At 30.9% G+C, this 14,429-nt stretch overlaps 1 protein-coding gene and 1 long non-coding RNA gene across 3 annotated transcripts in view; one reads left to right on the top strand and one right to left on the bottom strand.

Moving 5' to 3' along the window:
• The first annotated feature begins 3,447 nt into the window (after positions 1–3,447).
• LOC111418277 (titin-like) overlaps positions 3,448–14,429 on the top strand; it is a 34,936-nt gene continuing 23,954 nt past the window's right edge. For both annotated transcript variants that reach the window (XR_011640386.1, XM_071196046.1), the window contains exons 1-4: positions 3,448–3,661; positions 7,200–7,280; positions 7,334–9,851; positions 9,962–14,383. Coding sequence is in view for 1 of the 2 variants with exons in the window: in XM_071196046.1 (XP_071052147.1) it covers positions 7,221–7,280; positions 7,334–9,851; positions 9,962–14,383 (7,000 nt within the window). In the remaining variant the exon portion in view is untranslated. The remainder of the gene's footprint in view (positions 3,662–7,199; positions 7,281–7,333; positions 9,852–9,961; positions 14,384–14,429) is intronic.
• Positions 3,668–7,185, bottom strand: LOC111418282 (uncharacterized). Its single transcript, XR_011640387.1, has 7 exons — positions 5,947–7,185; positions 5,670–5,804; positions 5,361–5,549; positions 5,048–5,228; positions 4,727–4,907; positions 4,477–4,591; positions 3,668–4,364 (listed from the first exon to the last, which is right to left on the bottom strand). It is a non-coding gene; the product is annotated as an uncharacterized lncRNA (long non-coding RNA).

Here is a 14,429-nt window from a genome sequence, read left to right as displayed (position 1 = left end):
GGGTTTGACAGGTCTATTTCTTATTGTTTTAGAATAAAGCTAAAAATAAACTTTTCTTTTAGTGTCTTCCAAGAAATTAAATTTACAGTTTCCTGTAAATTACGGTACTATAATTAAAAATTAAAAAAACATATTTCTGATATTTGAAACAAATATATTTGTTGAACTATTTAATTTATATATATAATTATTCAAAAGTTGGAATAGGTTGCATTATTTCACATTTTTTATTAATATTTAATATTATTCTTAAATGACTTAATACATTATTGATAGATGGCGCAATTTGTTTGTATTAAAAAATTTTCTGATGTGTTACTTTAAAAATCCTGTTTTTAAGATGAATTACGAAAATTTTGAAAAGTTTAACATGTTAGAACGTTACATATTAAAAAAAATATTTGTTTTTAAATACCAGAAGTTATCTTCTTATTTAATTATTAAATTAAAAAGCTAAAAATAAATTTTTTTTTTAGTGTCGTCAAAGAAATTAAATTTACAGTTTCCTGTAACAATAACTAAAAATTATTCTACTAAAAATTTATATAAAATTTACTTTATTTTTTAATATGTAACATTCTAACGTTAAACTTTTCGTAATCGATATCAAAAGAAAATTTTTGAATACAAATATCATTTAATTTTAATTTTTTTTAATTTTTTATTTAATAATAATATTAAATATTAATAAAAAATGTGAAATAATGCAATCTATTCCAACTTTTGTGTCAAAAAAAGTATAAATTAAATAGTTCAACAAATATATTTGTTTCAAATATCATTAATATGTTTTTTTTAATTTTTAGTTATAATTTACAGGAAACTGTAAATTTAATTTCTTTGACGACACCAAAAAAAAGTTTATTTTTAGCTTTATTCCAAAACAATAAGAAATAGACTTATCTAACCCCATATTTTTGTAATCAGAAAAAAATAACGAATTTAACAAGCGAATAATGAGTGGTTGTATCCATTTAAAAAAACGAAAATTGTGACAATATCTCAAAATCTAAATTCGAAAAAAATTTTTTGACTACATCATCAAATTCTCTGTAAAAAAGTGTCCATATAATGTCTTAGTTATAATACTCCACCTATAATAATAACCAAGATAATTGTACTTGCTGGTTTTACAATATTTTCAATTTTGGCCTCTAGCGGAAAAACAAAAGACGGTAGCGCTTTGAGGTTATTGGCATTTGCAGTTTCTCGAAAAACGAGATCATGACATGTAAGTTATTTTTTTTCTAGCTCTTATAGTTTCCGAGATAGCCTATTCGGACATCGAATTTGAACCACCCTGTACATATTTGTTATAAAAACGTGCTACAAAATAATTAAATAGAATAAAATACCTTTTCTAGGTAAGTAAATGGCAAATAAACACCCCACAACACTTTTTATGCACCTTTTCTTTTTGAATAACGAAAGCTCAAACGTCAATGTGACATATTTACTTCAAAACATGATAAAACAAAACTCCCTGTTAATTTTGCCAACTTTACAACAATTTGACAGGTATTATAGAAAAAAAATGAACAGGTCAATTCTTTAAAATAAACATAATCAATTCAAAAATTTCAAAGTTGTGTATTTTATATTATGAAATAGTGTTATGTAAGCATTATTATATAAAGAGTTTTGATTATAAAGTTAATTTGAAAATTATTTTTCACATAAATGTTGAATTTAATCTTGATAAAACTGAATTGTTCCAATCCACAAATCGATTACTTAAGATAGCTTAATGATCCGACTATTATTAATTAATAATCTTTAATCGATATTGCAGGCAATAAACAGTTTAATGTGACAATTAAAAAAATTTTGTTTAGAAAATGATAAATTCTTTTCAAAAACAAACGGATCTAAACAGGATGGATAAACAGTTATCGAAAACGAAATAAAATGACAGTTAAAATTATCATTTTTAATTGATAAATACAGTTGCTCATAACTCATAACATTGAGTATACAGGGGAATGAAAGACAGATAATTGTGAATATTTCAAATAATTATTAATTTATTTATAATATAATTATATAATATTAATTTCTCAATTAAAAATGATAATTTTAGCTGTCATTTTATATACTTGACAGATGTCAAAATCAATTAACCTAAATTTGAATAAAAAGTAACTTTAAATAAACACAATTTCTTATGTAAGTTTTTAACAATAAAAATTTATTTAGTTCGCTTTTAAATCGTGAATACGTTTAAATGACGTCATCGCTCGCCTACCTCCATCGACTGGTTTCGATCTCTTCGTTGTTCTCGCCATTTTTGGAACTCCGGATGGTTTTTTTTCGCTCATTTATTTCGATTTATTTGAATCTTTTGTCGTACAGCTGCACATCGCCGCTTATAAATTATAAAAATGAATTATTTATTCGTTTCGAAAACGTTTTCACCTGTATTAGTATTAGTATTGGTATTAACTCGTTCTTATTAAACTTCCTCTTTAACTTGTTGTTGAAATTGTTGTTGCCGTGGGCGAAATCGGTTTTTCTGTTCTGTATAATTTTAGAATTGCAGAATTATAGGTATTTATGAATAATAGATGTGTTTAAAAGAATCGTTTTTTAAGTTTTGACGAAGAAGGTGGAACGATTTTTGTGTTAATATCTTTCTGAATCATTGTTTTTCGATTTATTCGGATTTATGGATGTTTCTAAATTTAGATTGCTGCGCGTTACGTGCAATTTGCATCTTGAATAAACAATTAAGTAAAATGGATTTGTAAACCGACTCTTTTTCTTTCCTTATTTATTTTTTTGGGGCAAGATTAATTTTAATTGCTTAACCAAAATTGTTTAAATCTTCTTAAAGATTCGATTGTATTTCGTGTTGATTACGAAACATCTGTGTAAGAGTACAATTCGCCAATACCATATTCGTCGAAATGTTGGGATGTATAAGGTCGAATCTCCACACTTGGTAAAGAAACTCTCTCTCTCTATCTTTTACAACGATATACACCACAAAATGCTGCTGGCCATGGCACGATATTGTCATTCTTTTAATTCGTCCCATTTTATCTTCTTTAATTTTTGAAAAATTCCAAAAAAATATTAATTTAATCCCATCTTGTATGGCTGATTTAACCATCTCTTATTTATTCGGTTCGATTCTTTTTTTGCGATTTGCAAAACGTTGCGAATTGAGCAATGACGTCATCGTGACGATTTTCTTTGAGGGCGGAGTTATACAGGGTTGGATTAACTTATTTGCGTTAATTTCAACATTCTTACATAAAAAATTAAATTTTCAAGTTAAATAAAAATCATTTATGGTGAATTATATCAAAAAAAAAAGTGTTTATGACGAATTATATGTTATGGTCCGGTCCTGGGTAAATAAACATATACAGCTCGCGCCACACACACACAAACAACGCAGTTTATACCACATTTATACAAGGTTCGAAGGTGTCCTACTGATTTCTTTCAGTCAGTCGTCTGACGACGTTTGAAACGATAGTGCCGATCAATATTTTTTTCCCGCTACGAATTTGAACTAATTATTTTCGAGATACAAAAATTTTTGAGTTAAACTCCAATTTTTAATTCAATTTCAATTTTTTAAGTGACTAATTTCTAATACTTTTTTTAATTATAATCGAATAAACGGGGTGGAAGAAGCCTAAAAAAACTTAAGGTAAGTTTTTTTCTCAAAACAAATATTATTATTTTACTTAAATTAAATTTTAATCACTTTTTAATCGGCGTAAACACTCGTTAAGTGTTTACCCGCCTTTAAAATAAATAATTTAAGTTCTTCCTCAACGTTACATAACAAATAAAGCAATAAAAATCGTTTCGTGTCGCTAATAATCGTTAAGTGTCTTCGTGCAAAATAGAAAAACACCTTGTAATTTAAATTTAACCCACACTCAAATCTGACATCATAAATAAATTGGTCAATTGCCGGATTATTTAAAATTTGTCGCCCGTTAAAAATTAATTCACGCCTATTTATAACTCCAAAATCAAATTCTTTCGTTTCTCGCTCTTCATAAAAGCGAAATCAAACAAAAATTGACCATATGCTCTTTGATGACGATCTACAACTTGATGTATGGACATATTTTGACTCATTTATTGCTTAATCGCGGAGGGAGGCCATGGTCAAATAAAAGTGCAACTTGGAACCCATATAAAGGTTGCTCCTTATAAGGAAAAATGGGGCTACCACGAACGTCGAGACAAGCACCAGAGGCTGCGTGCGTGCGTACCGATTTCTCGACTTCTTATTCGGTTTTTTCTCTCTTTCTGTTTTTCGGGCAAAACAACCGCGATGAAATGCAGAGCAAGAAGTCGATGTTATGGGGTAGCCTTGGCACAATAAGAAGAATCTGGAGCTTTATACCCAAAAAGAGAAATCTGTCATAAACTAACTTTTTGCAACCGAAATAGTTTCATAACTAAATTAACTTCGAAAATGGGGAAATTAATTAATACGAATTTACTCACTTTGATTATGATGATAAAATTTAAAACATTTCCAAGCCGCTGATTTTCTTTATTTGGTTAAAAACTCAATTTAAGCGTTAACCTCTATTTTCATTTGACGTTTGGTTAATGTCATCTACAAAAATTTAAAAAAAAATATTATTTGATGTCAAAAGATGGCGTTATAATCGGCGCCAATTAATATTAAACGTTTTTATTTCACTACATAAAAATGAAAAGCTTTATTTTGATTTACATAAATAATATTTACCTTTAAATCTCCACGAAATATTTAAAACTAGTTCTTTGAAACCGAAATACTTTCATAACTAAATTAACTTCGAAAATGGGGAAATTAATTAATTCCAAGTCGCTAACTTCCTTTATTTGGTTAAAAACTCAATTTAAGCATTTTTAACCTCTATTTTCATTTGACGTTTGATTAATGTCATCTACAAAAATTTAAAAAAAAATATCATTTGATGTCAAAAGATGGCGTTATAATCGGCAATTATTTAATTAATATTAAACGTTTTTATTTCACAACATAAAAATAAAAAGCTTTATTTTGATTTACATAAATAATATTTACCTTTAAATCTCCACGAAATATTTAAAACTAGTTTTTTGCAACCGAAATACTTTCATAACTAAATTAACTTCGAAAATGGGGAAATTAATTAATTCCAAGCCGCTAACTTCCTTTATTTGGTTAAAAACTCAATTTAAGCATTTTTAACCTCTATTTTCATTTGACGTTTGATTAATGTAATCTACAAACAAAAAATTAATTTGATGTCAAAAGATGGCGCTATAATCGGCAATAATTTAATTAATATTAAACGTTTTTATTTCACTACATAAAAATAAAAAGCTTTATTTTGATTTACATAAATAATATTTACCTTTAAATCTCCACGAAATATTTAAAACTAGTTTTTTGCAACCGAAATACTTTCATCACTAAATTAACTTCGAAAATGGAGAAATTAATTAATTCCAAGCCGCTAACTTCCTTTATTCCTTTATTTGGTTAAAAACTCAATTAAAGCATTGTTAACCTCTATTTTCATTTGACGTTTGATTAATGTAATCTACAAACAAAAAATTAATTTGATGTCAAAAGATGGCGTTGTAATCGACAACAATTTAATTAATATTAAACTTTTTTATTTCACTATAGCTTTATTTTGATTTAAATAAGTAATATTTACCTCTAAAACTCCACGGAATATAAAACTCCTTTGTATTTAATATCATCGTATAAATCACACCACTTGGATCAACCAATGAAAAAAGCGGATTTTTGTTGACATTAACCGGTTTTATTTCTAAGATATCTAGGGTAGCTATGAAAAAAAAGGAAATAAAAGAAGGTTAGTGTGTATTCTTAAAGATGCTTTTTCGCCAAAAAATAGAAGTAAAATTGTTTATTGAACGTAAAAATACAAAAGAATCGTTTAAAAATAATGTTATAAACTCAACAATGACCTTATAAAGTCGAATAATTTAGTTTCTGATCCGAATTCTTCCAATTGAATATCCTTAAGAAGCGTTCCCGAAGGGATCACGCCCATGAGAAATCAAAAATTTAAGATGAACCTTTTAAAGAAACTCGATAAACGATGCCCGATTAAAACTCAACCTCAGATAAGTACACAAAAAAAAATTTTTAATTTTTAGGTTAGGCTAAATTTTATTTATTTAGGGTTGGTCACATTGAACTGTCAAATTCTAAATATTCTTGGATTAAAATTGGAATAAAATTAAAATTTATTATACTTTTAGTTGCAGGGTGTGCATTATGCATTAAGCATAATGATCTATTTTATACAGATTAATGATGGTGCTAGAAGAGTTAAGCTTTCCAAGTCATATATTGATCATTATAGATCATTTAGAGTCATATAAGATGATTATAACGATAATAAGAAATGCGATTAAGTCAAGAAGTTAATAGAAAATATGTTGTTTAAAGAATGTTTTGGAGTTAAAAACAGAAGAAAATGGTTAATTGCAAAATAAATCTGTATAAATAAGTCTATACACGTTTCTTGTTGTCTCATTAATTTTGTACATATCAAAAATACCACAACCATATCAATCTTTATAGTCAATCTCTCCAAAAAAACTATCTGGCTTAACTCCTGAGTGTGGGGCTGTATTAATCTGTAATACAAATAATATCAATTAATTTTAGTATAAACTATTAAATCCATTTTAAATGAATCTAAATAAATTTTTAAAAGAGTTTTTAAGATTAGATTTTAATAAATCCCGTGGGTTTAACATCGACACTTGTGGGACGAATGCGTTATTTTTTCTTGCATACACGTTTATTTCTTTTCTAGATGAGTAATACCCACCCATGCACTTTACAACAGAAACCCAGATAACGTCACCTTACACCATTTTTTTCCTCAAACAATTCTCCATGTGGGATTATTACTGTTATTTATTATTAAACGAATAGGAAAAGTAGGAATCGAAGAATGTTAACCGGAATTTCAAGTTAAAAAAAAATCTAAAGTACCCATTTTCAACCTTTCTTCGTTCCCGATTATCGGTAAACTTTTTTACGTTATCATTCTCGTTAAAACGAAAATAAAAGTAAAAACCACAAAACGACAGATTTAAATTTTAAAAAGAATTTTAAATGGGTCAAAATGAGTCAGTTAACCATAAAAAAAATCATCTTCTATTAATAAGTTATGATTTTTAATTAATCTTAATTTTGTTTGTAGATAACTTTGAATGAAATCGGAATGTCTTCGAATACAAGTGATTATTCGTTGATTCAAGATGAGGATGTTTTAAAACGGATGGTGAGTGATTAATTAACATAAAATTAAAGGGATTAATTAAAAACAATTTTTAGTGGCAAGACACAGATGATTTTGGGCGAAAAAAGGAAATTCGCGCCCATATGTATAAAATCCGAGAAACTCGTTTAAAAGATTTTTACACTAACACCGGCGAAGAAAGCATAAAAACAACTAAAACTTGCTCCGATAAAATGACCCACGCTGATAGCTTAGGAGATCAAAGCTTTTTGAGCTTAAAAACTAAAGAAATTCGCGACTCCGAATCCCCAACAAGAGATGCTTACAAAATAACAGGAATTTCTAAAAAACACGATCAAGGCTGGGATATCATGGAGACCAATCGCTCCTCTGAAGATGGAAAACACCATGTATCGACGAGATTAGCTACAACATCCGGAAGAAAGGAGATTCAAGGAGGTGAAGCGAAATATGCAGCAAAAGCGGAACAAAAAGCTTCGGTTTCTCATGAAGGCGATGATAAAAATTATACTAAATCCGTTGGAAACTCAACGAGTAATGTGATTAAACAGGAAGCGCATGGTGGGGATGAAAATTCGAAATTTTTTACTTCATCAATGACATCTAGTTCTTCATCGCAATTTAAAAGCGAACAAAAATCAACAAGCGGGGATTTAATCGATGATTTTGACCAAATTCGAAAAATTAAGGAAAATAACCCGATTAACGATTCTAACGGAAAAACTAAAGTTTATACGGAAACTAAAACACTCCCAGATGGAAGCACCGTTACAACTACGAGATATGAAACCGTTTCTGGGTCTAAATCTTATTCAACTTCATCACAGAAGAAATCAGAAAGTCAGAGTCATCACCAAACGACTTCCTCGCAATCGCAAAGAAACGAGAGTGTTTCTGTACCAACCCAAGAAATTGTTATTGTTAAAAATCAGTATTTTGACGATGATGATCAGTCTAGAAGAGTTGTTGGAAAAGATTTAGGTTCTCAAAACGTTAAAGTAATAAGAAGTGAAACTAAAACTTCAACTCAAACGAAACCAGTTTCAACTCAAGAGGTTGTTATTACAAGTCAAAAATGTTTTGATGATCAAAAAAATGTGGAATCTTTTGACGATTTTAATACTGAACAATCAAGGAGGAGAATTCATGATTTAAAAACTCTTGGGAGGGATGATGTAAATGTGAAAAGTTCTACGATTCAAAAAACAACGGAAAAAATGATTACTGGGGATGATAAAAATGTTTATAAAGTTGTCGAAAATTTCCAACCTGAACAAATCATAAAAACAACAAATAAAATTGATCAATATAAATCAACGAGTGATGATTTCCTTCAAAATGAACGCCGAGACGTTGTTGAAACGGCGCAAAAACCTTTACCAGTTGAAATAATCCCAATTGAAACTAAAAAGCCTCAAAAACCCGAACAAGATTTTATTCCCCATGAACGTCGCGAACCGTTTAATCGCCCAAAATCTGAATTAGATGAAAAACGTTCCCCAACTGATGGTCAATATGAAACTACATATCGAACTGATTACGTTTCGAAAAAAATTAGCGTTGATATAAACCCAACTCACGATGCTTTTGTAAGATCTTTAAGATCGGTTAGTCCTGATAGAAATAGAATTCCGAGTGGGAGAAATTCAAGAACTCCAAGTCAAAGCTCGTTGAGGAGTAGCCCAGAAAAAATTAGGAGGAGTCCGGAAAAAAGTAAAACAAGAAGTCCCGAAAAAATTATATCAAATAAGAAAAATGAAAAATTTTCGAGTACTGAAACATTTATAAAAACAAAAAAATCTGATTATGATTCAAATACTTTAACGAGAAAGAAAAAAGTAAGTAGGAGTCCATCTCCAACTACAACAGCAAGCGAAATTGAATTCGTTCGATCCGTAAACGATCAAATAACCGATTTGGATACTTTGTTTAAAGATACGAAAATATCCCGAAGACATACTGAGAATGTTGTTGTTGATAAAAGACCAAAAACGTTGGATACAACGATTACTACTTCGAAAAAGAAAAAGGTAACCGAAAGATCACCAACTTCCCCTTTGATGGATTTCTCGCCGAAAAAATCGCCAACTAAGGAAGGTTCCGATGATAAAAGGAAGCCTTTTAGGCGTACTGATACTTATGAGGAAAGGTGCAAAGAGATTCTTGGGTTGATTAATAAAGAAAGAAAGGATTCAATAACTTCTACAAAAGTAGTTGATGATCAATCAAGAAGAAGGAGTTTTGATAAATCTCCGGAAAAGGTGATTAAAAAGTCGCCCGAAAAGGAATTAAAAAGTAAAAAGGAGAAAATAAATGAGTTTCCATCACAGATTAGAAAATCGCCTGAGAAGGAAGTGTTGGGACCTTATCCGCAGAAATCTAAAGAAATTAAAGAACCATCCAAAATTTCAGAGTTTCCATCGCAAATTAAAAGATCACCAGAAAAGGAATCTTTGGAACCTTATCCAGAAAAGCGTAAAGATTTAAAGGAACCATCTAAAATCGCTGAGTTTCCATCACAAATTAGGAAATCTCCCAACAAAGAACCTTTGGAGCCGTATCCAGAGAAGACGAAGGAATCATCTAAAATAGGTGAGTTAATATTTGTTAAATAATTCTAGTGCTGAGTAGATTGTAAAAAAGTGCTTCAAAATATCTTTACATAGTTAATATTATGTGCTAATAATTCATTCTCTTTGCAGAACCATCGAGAATATCCGAGTTTCCTTCCCAAGTTAGAAAGTCTCCTGAAAAGGAACCTTTGGAACCTTACCCAGAGAAGCGCAAAGAATCCAAACAAGCACCAAAAGTGTCAGAATTTCCTTCTCAAAGACGTCAAGATGATAATGTAACTATAACAAGTCAAGAAACTAAAGTATCACGTCAAGATATTTATGATGTTGAGCCTAAAATGGAACCACAAAGGAAGGTGCCAAATAAAAAGGGGGAGACTCCACAAGTTTGTGAGTTTCCTTCTCAAATTAAGAAGTCTCCTGAAAAGGAACCTTTGGAACCTTACCCAGAGAAGCGCAAAGAGATTAAGCAAACACCAAAAGTGTCAGAATTTCCTTCTCAAAGACGTCAAGATGATATTGTAACTATAACAAGTCAAGAAACTAAAGTATCACGTCAAGATATTTATGATGTTGAGCCTAAAATGGAACCACAAAGGAAGGTGCCAAATAAAAAGGGGGAGACTCCGCAAGTTTGCGAGTTTCCTTCTCAAATTAAGAAGTCTCCTGAAAAGGAACCTTTGGAACCTTACCCAGAGAAGCGCAAAGAGATTAAGCAAGCACCAAAAGTGTCAGAATTTCCTTCTCAAAGACGTCAAGATGATATTGTAACAATAACGACTCAAGAAACTAAAGTTTCTCGACAAGATACTTATGAGGTTGAGCCTAAAAAGGAAACACAAAAGAAGGTGCCAAATAAAAAGGGGGAGACTCCGCAAGTTTGCGAGTTTCCTTCTCAAATTAAGAAGTCTCCTGAAAAGGAACCTTACCCAGAGAAGCGCAAAGAGATTAAGCAAGCACCAAAAGTGTCAGAATTTCCTTCTAAAAGACGTCAAGATGATACTGTAACAATAACGACTCAAGAAACTAAAGTTTCTCGACAAGATACTTATGATGTTGAGCCTAAAATGGAACCACAAAGGAAGGTGCCAAATAAAAAGGGGGAATCTCCTCAAATTTGCGAGTTTCCATCTCAAATTAAGAAGTCTCCTGAAAAGGAACCTTTGGAACCTTACCCAGAGAAGCGCAAAGAGATTAAGCAAGCACCAAAAGTGTCAGAATTTCCTTCTCAAAGACGTCAAGATGATACTGTAACAATAACAATCAAAGAAACTAATGTTTCTCAAGATATTTATGATGTTGAGCCTAAAAAGGGACCACAAAAGAAGGTGCCAAATAAAAAAGGAATTTCTGAATTTCCTTCTCAAATTGCAAAGCCAATTCAAAAGGAATTAAAGAAAGATTTAGAAGAAACGTTAACTGTATCAGAATTTCTTACAGAAACCCTTGAAAATCGGGATTATGTACGCGAAAAATCACCTGATAGAGTATCTTTGGATGATCTTCCTTTATTATCAACTGATAGAGCGTCACGTAGAAGAACGCCAGATAGAAGAACACCAGATAGAAGAACTCCAGATAGAAGGACACCAGATAGAGTTTCTTTAAGCGATTTAGATGTAAGAAAAGAATCAGAATTGGATTCGTTTATCAGAAATGAGCAATTTGATACTGAAATTACGTTAAAAGAATATGAAAAGAAACAGAAAAAAGTTAAAAAAGATAAAAAGATTATTAAGGAAGATAACGGTGAAGTTGAAACGAGTTCTTCGGAATCTGATGAAGAAGTAGAAAGGAAAAATGATATAAGAGAAACTTCTATGCCGATTCAAATGAAAGAAATTGTGAAAATGGAAAAAGTTAAAACCACAAAGAAAGTTGAGCAAAAAAAACCGATACAAATCAAGAAAATACAAAAATTGGAAACAAAGAAGCCGATTAAGGAAACTATTGTAACAAAAAAGAACGTTCAAGCTTTATGTAATGATCAAAGAATGAGTTGTAATAAAGAGAAGTTACAATTTGTTCGTGGAATCCCAGATGTTCCGCATAAAATAGTGAAAAAAGATCAACCTGAAAAAACGTTGTATAATAAAAAACCTGAAATCACTGAGAAATTAACAAAAACAACTAAAATTGAAGCAGCCCCTAAAAAGCGGGTTACAACAACGGCTAAAGTCACTTTAACCACTCCAAAAATCGAGGTTACACCCAAGAAAACAACCCAAAAAATAAATCAAAAGATTCCTTCTTCATCAACAAAGATCACGAGAACGGTTTTGCAAAAAACCATCGAAGCTGTTCCTTCAAATCGCCACGTTGTCTCAACTATCATTAATTTAAAACCGAAAACACCAACAACGATTCATAAAACAACGATAACAAAAACTGTAAATTCCTCTTTGCCAAGTCAACCTCAAAAAATAAAACCTAAAAATACTGAAACGTCAAAAATGACGTCTAAAACGGTTCCAAAAGTGAATCAGAAAAAACTACCTTTAACGAACGGCCATCACGTGCCGAGCGATGAAGAAGAAACCGATCAAGAAGAAGAAATTTATGAAAAAACCAAGAAAAAAGTTGCGAAACAAGAAAAGAAATGTATCACAACCAAATCGATTTTAATCGAAAACGCTGTCGCTGATGAAAGGGAAATTATCGTTGATCTAAAACGTTCGAAATCATCACGAGAAGGAACCCCGGATAGAATTTGCCCTTATCCCGTTACAATCGAGGAGTTCTCAATGCCGAGATATCCCGATAAAATTACAGAACCAGAAGACATTAAAACACTACCTGGGGAGCTTAAAGAAATCATTAACGAAGACGTCGAAGGTTTTCAAAGCAAAATAACCGAAATTCAAGTTGAATCTTTATTAAATAAAGAAAAAATTGATATCGAAGAAGATGATTGCATGTTAAGCGTATCTGATAAAGTCACTAAATTTATTACAACAGCTGAGGAATTAACTAAGCCTAAGTCAAGTAAAATTGATAAAGAAACGAAAAAAGATTATAACGTCGATGAAAATGATGAGTCTCTTTTAAGCGTTTCAGAGAAAGTATCTCATTTTATTGCAACGGCTGAAAAGGTTAAAAAGCCTGAAGTTAAAACAGAAATTAAAATTAAACCGGAAAGAACTCCTTCGCCTGAGAAAGTAATAAAAGCGCGTAGTCCATCACCTAGAAAAGAAGAAATAATTAGGGAATGTCAATTAAAACGTGAAGATAGCTTTAAATCGACTACTAAAAAAGAAACGGTGCGGAAAGAAAGTTTGGAGATTGAGACAACCCCAAAAACAAGTCGGAAATCATCGAGTGATGAACCAAAAATTGTTTTGAGTCCAACCGGTAGGTTAAGATCGACGGAAACGATCAAAAAAGCCAAAGCTTTGTTTGAAAATATCAATAAAGAACAAGAAATTTTGGTGCAAAGAGATATATTGAATCGACCATCAGTTTTTGAGGGAAGAAAAAATGCGCAACCAAATCAAATTAAAGAATCAAAACCAACACCGAAAGATTTCAATGATGATGATGAAGAAATTCCTCATTACATGACACCGTTAGATCGAACGATTAGAGAACACTCTAAACCTAAATCAATTAAACCTGACGATGACGATGAAAAAGATAATATCGATTCTCAACAGGAGGAAATCGATGAAGATATTCCTCATTATATGTTACCTTTGGATCGTTCTTTAAGGGAGCGTAGCCCCCATAAAGAAAATGTTAAACAACTGGAGGATATCATGACTCGAAGTACTTCTTCAACTCATCAAGTTGAAGAAATTGATTCGAGAACGACCAAATTTGGGGTTACTTTAAGAAGGACCGATTCTGGGAGGGTCATCTCTACTCAAAAAATTGAAAGAGTTAACGAAAAACAAGACGAATTAAACGAATTAAAAATCGAGGAAATTTTCGATTTAAAATATTTGGAAAAGTTATTGGAAACGATCGTTGGTTATGATATCAGAAGAAGGATTCGAGCACAAATTAGAATTGTTAAAAAAATGATTGAAGAAGAAAAAATCAAATCGCATCAAAATATAACCAAAACCGATCATTTAATTAATAGAAGGCGTTCGACGAGTGTTGAAAAAACAAAAACTATTTCTTCTTCGAGTTTTGTGGAGAAATCGGAACAAGAGTACACAACGAAGAAAGTATCTTCTACGAGAAGAAGTAAAAGTCCTACCGAGAAATTAAGAAAATCTCCCGAAAAAGGTGACGCAAAAAATGAGACGAAAAAAGTATTCCAAACGGAATTAAAGAAAACCAAACCACTTCAAAAGATTGTCGTTGATGAAAAACCCGAATGGGTGACCCAAAAAACATTAAAAAAGGTTTCCGATAACACCCCGATTAAAAGAACCACAATCGCAATCAAAAAAAGTATCTCAAATCGAACAGAAAAAAGTCCGAGTAAAGAAATCACCGATGTAATCACTTCAAGTTACGGAGTTGGACCTTTAGATGAGAACGGCACTCCTCTTTTTGGATTAAAGGCTTTGAGGGCGCAGAATAAATCTGATAAAGTGAAAGGTAAATATTAAATTTATAATTTTTCTTATTTTATAACGATTAAACG

This window comes from Onthophagus taurus, chromosome 5 (genome assembly GCF_036711975.1).
Source record: "Onthophagus taurus isolate NC chromosome 5, IU_Otau_3.0, whole genome shotgun sequence".
NCBI classification, from domain to species: Eukaryota; Metazoa; Arthropoda; class Insecta; order Coleoptera; family Scarabaeidae; genus Onthophagus; species Onthophagus taurus.
The sequence above is the reverse complement of the archived record's forward strand: the minus strand, read 5'-3'. Positions and strand labels throughout refer to the sequence as shown.